Raw genomic sequence first — 7377 nt, 5'->3', positions numbered from 1 at the left:
TTCTTGGCGGCGCCTTGGCGCCGCGCCGCCCGCGCTGCTTCTTCCTTTCGACGCGCTGTCTCTTCACCGTGGCTCCCTGCCCCCTCCCCTGTGTTTTCCTCGCCTCCGTGAGCGGTCTTCATGTTTCCTCGCCCCGCCCTCTGCTCCTCCGCGTCCCGCCCGTGTGGGCCCTGTCTGCATTCTCTCTTCTTCATTCGTCTTTCTTCTTCTTCTTCTTGTTCTTCTTCTTCTTGTTTGTTGTTCTTATGTTATATTATTATTATTATGGTGTTGTTGTATTATTATTAATTATATTTTACTTTGATTTTGGTGTTTTTGGTGAGCGTCAGTTTGACAGTGCGACAGTGAGAGTTGTCTCCTTCACACACACCACACTGTATCCTCTGTTATCACGAGCCGACTTCCTTATCACATGCTGAGAGGACGGACAGCTAACGTAAAGACAAGGAGCATGAGACATGAGTAAAATATTATAGACATCCATGAGAGATGAGGACAGGACATGAGTGAGACCGACAGAGAAACAGACAGAGAACGACAGTGGGACAGACAGAGAGCCAGACAGTGGAGGACAGACAGAGAGACAGACAGTGAGACAGAAGACCAGTGAGACAGACAGTTGAGACAGACAGATGAGACGACGTGGACAGACAGTGGGACAGACAGTGGGACAGACAGAGAGACAGACAGAGAGACAGACAGTGGGACAGACAGTGAGACAGACAGGTCTATCCTCACCAGACACTCTCCTCTGGCACACACACTGAATGGATCAGCGTAACTGCATCGTGTCCCATCATGCATCACCTGATTCATAAACACCACCTCCCCCGTCTCTTTAGAGCGACAACTCAGCTCACACTTACGGTCCTCTGAACACACACACACACACACACACACACACACACACACACACACACACACACACGTACACACACACACACGTACACACACACACACACACGTACACACACAGGTGTGTACAGTATGTGTAGGTGTGCTTGTGTGTGTGATTGTTACCTTGCAGGTGTTCATGGGGCGCCAGGGGTGTTTGGACGTTGTTGTGGTATTTGTTACCTTGCGCTGAACACACTGCTGAGCTCTGAAGTCCTTCAAAGGGACCAGGACAGTCCTCAGGGTTACAGATCTGATAGTCAAACTCAGAGCCTGGACACTCACGTCCTCCATACGCTGGACTACAGACAAGACAGACAGACAGACAGAAAGACAAGAAGACAGACAGAGAGACAGGAGACAGACAGACGAGAGACAGACAGAGGACCAGAGAGAAGACAGACAGAAGACGACAGACAGAAGAGACAGACAGACAGAGAGACAGACAGAAGACGACAGAGAACAGACAGACAGAGAGACAGAAAGGGAGAGGAAAAAATGGGGACAGAGAGGGATGTATGGATTTAGACATTTGTGTTTGTTTTACGTGTGTGTGTGCATTGTGTGCGTTGTGTGTGCATGTGTGCTGCGTGTGTGTGTGCCATCTGTATGTGCGTGTGTGTCTGTGTGTGCATGTGTGTGCGCTATGTGTGTGCATCTGTATGTGCGTGCATGAGTGTGCGTGTGTGTGTGGGTGTGTGCATCTGTATGTGTGTGTGTGTGGGTCGCGTCCTGGTCACGTGTACGTGTGTGTGTGTGAGTGTGTGCGTGCGTGTGTGTGTGAGTGTGTGCGTGCGTGTTTGCTTGGTTCTGTGTGTGTGAGTGTGCGTCTGTGTTAGTGTGTTTGTGCGTGCATGTGTGTGTGTGCATGCGTTTGTGTGTGTTTGTGTGTGTGTGTGCATGTGTGTGTGTACTCACGGTGGGTTGTTACACTGCCGGCTGCGAGAACCGAACTCCTCCACCACACGATCTGGAGCATGAACCAATCTTCCCCATGAACTCCATCCTCCATCATGACCATTACCCCTGATCATCTGATCTCCAGATACAGTGACCTTTAAAACACCACTACACACACATACACGTAAACAAACACACACACACACACACACACACACACGCACCGACACACACATACACATAAACAAACACACACACACACACACACACACACACACACACACACACACACACGCACCGACACACACATACACGTAAACAAACACACACACACACACGTGTTTAAGTGAAATAAACTATTTGTTTATATTTATCAGTAGCACATGATGTATGATACACACTCAAACACTGCTGTGCTACACTGATCCATCATGGCTGTCATACCAGCCTTGTCCATCAGGTGGAGCCAGAAAGCTAAGAACTGTAGAAAACTCAGAACCTTAAATAACTGAACTCCCCTGAAGCAACTGGATCAGAATACAAAGCAGATGTGTCTATGGATGTAGAGCAGGTGTGTGTGTGTGTTAGGGTGTGTTAGGGAGTGTTAGGGAGTGTTAGGGAGTGTTGAGTAGTGTTAATGTGTAGGTGTTTATTCTGTATGAACTTCACCTTGCCAGGTGAGCACTCTGTCCCGTCCACTGGGGGGGCCTTTCCTTCTTCGTCTTACAGAAATACTGAGTATCAGATGACTACACCACAACTGTTTACATGGATCATACGTCCTGAACTACAGAGAGAGAGACACAGAGACACAGAGAGAGAGACACAGACACAGAGAGAGAGACACAGAGAGAGAGAGAGAGAGAGAGAGAGAGAGAGAGAGAGAGAGAGAGAGAGACAGAGAGAGAAAGAGAGAGAGACAGAGACAGACAGACAGAGAGAGACACAGAGACACAGAGAGAGAGACACACAGAGAGAGAGAGAGAGAGAGAGAGAGACAGAGAGACAAAGAGAGAGAGACAGAGACAGACAGACAGAGAGACACACAGAGAGAGAGAGAGAGAGAGAGAGAGAGAGAGACAGAGAGAGACAGAGAGAGAAAGAGAGAGACAGACACAGAGAGAGACAGACAGACAGAGAGACACAGAGAGAGAGACAGAGAGAGAAAGAGAGAGAGAGAGAGAGACAAAGAGACACAGGGAGAGAAAGAGAGAGACACAGAGAGAGACAGAGAGACAGAGAGAGAGACAGAGAGAGAGAGAGAGACAGACAGACAGAGAGACACAGAGAGAGAGACAGAGAGAGAGAGAGAGAGAGAGACAGACAGACACAGAGAGAGAGACAGAGAGAGAAAGAGAGACAGACAGAGAGACACAGAGAGAGAGAGAGCTACATTGTGAATTGATGTATACAGTGGTGTGTGGAGCTGTACAGATGTGGGGCAGGTGAGAGGGTGGGGCAGGTGGAGACGTACAGCTGTACACATTGTGTATCCTACACCGAAGTCAAAGCGACATTGTTCATCCATGGAGTAATTAATCCCCGGCAGCTCTGGGAGTTTGGGCCACTTGTGTTCAAAAGGATCATCCAGAAGACAATCGTAAGAACTGCAGAGAAATAAACAAGATTTATTTATTTATTTATTTACTTATTTATTTATTTACTGATTTATTTATTTACTGATTTATTTATTTATTTACTGATTTATTTATTTATTTACTGATTTCCCAAACCAATGTTTAACTCAATTAAATGGTTGACTTTTAATGATCTAATCTAATCTGATCTGATCTAATCTGATCTAATCTGATCTGATCTAATCTAATCTGATCTAATCTGATCTGATCTGATCTAATCTAATCTAATCTGATCTAATCTAATCTGATCTAATCTAATCTGATCTAATCTAATCTTATTTGATCTAATCTAATCTAATGATATTTTCTGGAATGCAGAGTTGTGAACATGACACTGAAACATTTTAAAGTGAAAACAGAAATCACTGTGAAAGGGGGGTTGTGTCTGATCTACAGTTGTGTCTGTGGGTGGAAACACACACACACACACACACACACACACACACACACACACACACACACACACATAGTTTAAACAGAAAGATGAGATCAGACCCATGGGTAGAATGTGAGATCAGATTCATCGACACAAACTGAGCTTAGACACAGACAGGAAATTACATTAAACATGTATTAAGAAACATTAAACTGATAGAAAGAGAGAGATCAGACTCAAACAATAAGAGAGATCAGACTCATAAACAATAAGAGAGATCAGACTCAAACAATAAGAGAGATCAGACTCAAACAATAAGAGAGATCAGACTCATAAACAATAAGAGAGATCAGACTCAAACAATAAGAGAGATCAGACTCAAACAATAAGAGAGATCAGACTCATAAACAATAAGAGAGATCAGACTCAAACAATAAGAGAGATCAGACTCAAACAATAAGAGAGATCAGACTCAAACAATAAGAGAGATCAGACTCAAACAATAAGAGAGATCAGACTCATAAACAATAAGAGAGATCAGACTCATAAACAATAAGAGAGATCAGACTCATAAACAATAAGAGAGATCAGACACAAACAATAAGAGAGATCAGACTCAAACAATAAGAGAGATCAGACTCATGAAAAATAAGAGAGATCAGACTCATAAACAATAAGAGAGATCAGACTCAAACAATAAGAGAGATCAGACTCATAAACAATAAGAGAGATCAGACTCAAACAATAAGAGAGATCAGACTCAAACAATAAGAGAGATCAGACTCAAACAATAAGAGAGATCAGACTCATAAACAATAAGAGAGATCAGACTCAAACAATAAGAGAGATCAGACTCATAAACAATAAGAGAGATCAGACTCATAAACAATAAGAGAGATCAGACTCAAACAATAAGAGAGATCAGACTCAAACAATAAGAGAGATCAGACTCAAACAATAAGAGAGATCAGACTCATAAACAATAAGAGAGATCAGACTCATAAACAATAAGAGAGATCAGACTCAAACAATAAGAGAGATCAGACTCATAAACAATAAGAGAGATCAGACTCAAACAATAAGAGAGATCAGACTCAAACAATAAGAGAGATCAGACTCAAACAATAAGAGAGATCAGACTCATAAACAATAAGAGAGATCAGACTCAAACAATAAGAGAGATCAGACTCATAAACAATAAGAGAGATCAGACTCATAAACAATAAGAGAGATCAGACTCAAACAATAAGAGAGATCAGACTCAAACAATAAGAGAGATCAGACTCATAAACAATAAGAGAGATCAGACTCATAAACAATAAGAGAGATCAGACTCAAACAATAAGAGAGATCAGACTCAAACAATAAGAGAGATCAGACTCAAACAATAAGAGAGATCAGACTCAAACAATAAGAGAGATCAGACTCATAAACAATAAGAGAGATCAGACTCAAACAATAAGAGAGATCAGACTCAAACAATAAGAGAGATCAGACTCATAAACAATAAGAGAGATCAGACTCATAAACAATAAGAGAGATCAGACTCAAACAATAAGAGAGATCAGACTCAAACAATAAGAGAGATCAGACTCATAAACAATAAGAGAGATCAGACTCAAACAATAAGAGAGATCAGACTCAAACAATAAGAGAGATCAGACTCAAACAATAAGAGAGATCAGACTCAAACAATAAGAGAGATCAGACTCATAAACAATAAGAGAGATCAGACTCATAAACAATAAGAGAGATCAGACTCATAAACAATAAGAGAGATCAGACACAAACAATAAGAGAGATCAGACTCAAACAATAAGAGAGATCAGACTCATGAAAAATAAGAGAGATCAGACTCATAAACAATAAGAGAGATCAGACTCAAACAATAAGAGAGATCAGACTCATAAACAATAAGAGAGATCAGACTCAAACAATAAGAGAGATCAGACTCAAACAATAAGAGAGATCAGACTCATAAACAATAAGAGAGATCAGACTCCATAACAATAAGAGATATCAGACTCAAACAATAAGAGAGATCAGACTCATAAACAATAAGAGAGATCAGACTCATAAACAATAAGAGAGATCAGACTCAAACAATAAGAGAGATCAGACTCAAACAATAAGAGAGATCAGACTCAAACAATAAGAGAGATCAGACTCATAAACAATAAGAGAGATCAGACTCATAAACAATAAGAGAGATCAGACTCAAACAAAAAGAGAGATCAGACTCATACAATAAGAGAGATCAGACTCAAACAATAAGAGAGATCAGACTCAAACAATAAGAGAGATCAGACTCAAACAATAAGAGAGATCAGACTCATAAACAATAAGAGAGATCAGACTCAAACAATAAGAGAGATCAGACTCATAAACAATAAGAGAGATCAGACTCAAACAATAAGAGAGATCAGACTCAAACAATAAGAGAGATCAGACTCAAACAATAAGAGAGATCAGACTCATAAACAATAAGAGAGATCAGACTCATAAACAATAAGAGAGATCAGACTCAAACAATAAGAGAGATCAGACTCAAACAATAAGAGAGATCAGACTCAAACAATAAGAGAGATCAGACTCATAAACAATAAGAGAGATCAGACTCATAAACAATAAGAGAGATCAGACTCAAACAATAAGAGAGATCAGACTCAAACAATAAGAGAGATCAGACTCAAACAATAAGAGAGATCAGACTCATAAACAATAAGAGAGATCAGACTTACTGTAAGTAGCGGTTGAGTTCCTGTTTGCTGCAGCGGGACCAGTGGTACCTGTGAAACGCCGCCTGAACCAGAGGAGCCATGATGCTGCCCATACTGGTCTCATCTCCACACCGGTTCCCCTGACCGTCATGTTCCATACCCAAGCTAACACACACACACACACACACACACACACACACACACACACACACACACAGACAAACACACACAAACACACACACACACACACACACACACACACACACACACACAGACAAACAGACAAACACAGACACAAACAGACACACAAAAAAACACACACAAACACACACACACACAGACACACAAACAAAAATATACAGACACAGACACAAACACACACAGACACACACAAACACACACAGACACACAAACACACACAGACACACAAACACACACAGACACACAAACGAAAACATACAGACACACACAGACAAACACACACACACACACACACACACACACACACACACACACACAGACAAACAGACACACACACAGACACAAACAGACACACAAAAAAACACACACAAACACACAGACACACAGACACACAAACAAAAATATACAGACACAGACACAAACACACACAGACACACACAAACACACACAGACACACAAACACACACAGACACACAAACGAAAACATACAGACACACACAGACAAACACACCGACACACACAAACACACCGACACACACAGACACACACCGACACACACAAACACACACAGACACACACAGACACACACCGACACACACAAACACACACAGACACACACCGACACACACAGACACACACAAACACACAC

The 7377-nt window shown here is 41.7% G+C and overlaps 1 protein-coding gene across 2 annotated transcripts in view; it reads right to left on the bottom strand.

Annotated features, from left to right (window-relative positions):
• Nucleotides 1-7377, bottom strand: part of LOC113634806 (A disintegrin and metalloproteinase with thrombospondin motifs 14) — a 48260-nt gene that overhangs the window by 18064 nt on the left and 22819 nt on the right. For both annotated transcript variants that reach the window (XM_047817670.1, XM_047817671.1), the window contains exons 8-9: nucleotides 6549-6692; nucleotides 3269-3401 (exon numbers count right to left, since the gene is read on the bottom strand). In XM_047817670.1, coding sequence (XP_047673626.1) covers nucleotides 3269-3401; nucleotides 6549-6692 — 277 coding nt within the window. The remainder of the gene's footprint in view (nucleotides 1-3268; nucleotides 3402-6548; nucleotides 6693-7377) is intronic.

The sequence above is a fragment of the Tachysurus fulvidraco genome, chromosome 8 (genome assembly GCF_022655615.1).
Source record: "Tachysurus fulvidraco isolate hzauxx_2018 chromosome 8, HZAU_PFXX_2.0, whole genome shotgun sequence".
In the NCBI taxonomy this organism is placed as follows: domain Eukaryota; kingdom Metazoa; phylum Chordata; class Actinopteri; order Siluriformes; family Bagridae; genus Tachysurus; species Tachysurus fulvidraco.
Note: the sequence above shows the minus strand (reverse complement) of the source record. Positions and strands in the feature narration are given on the sequence as shown.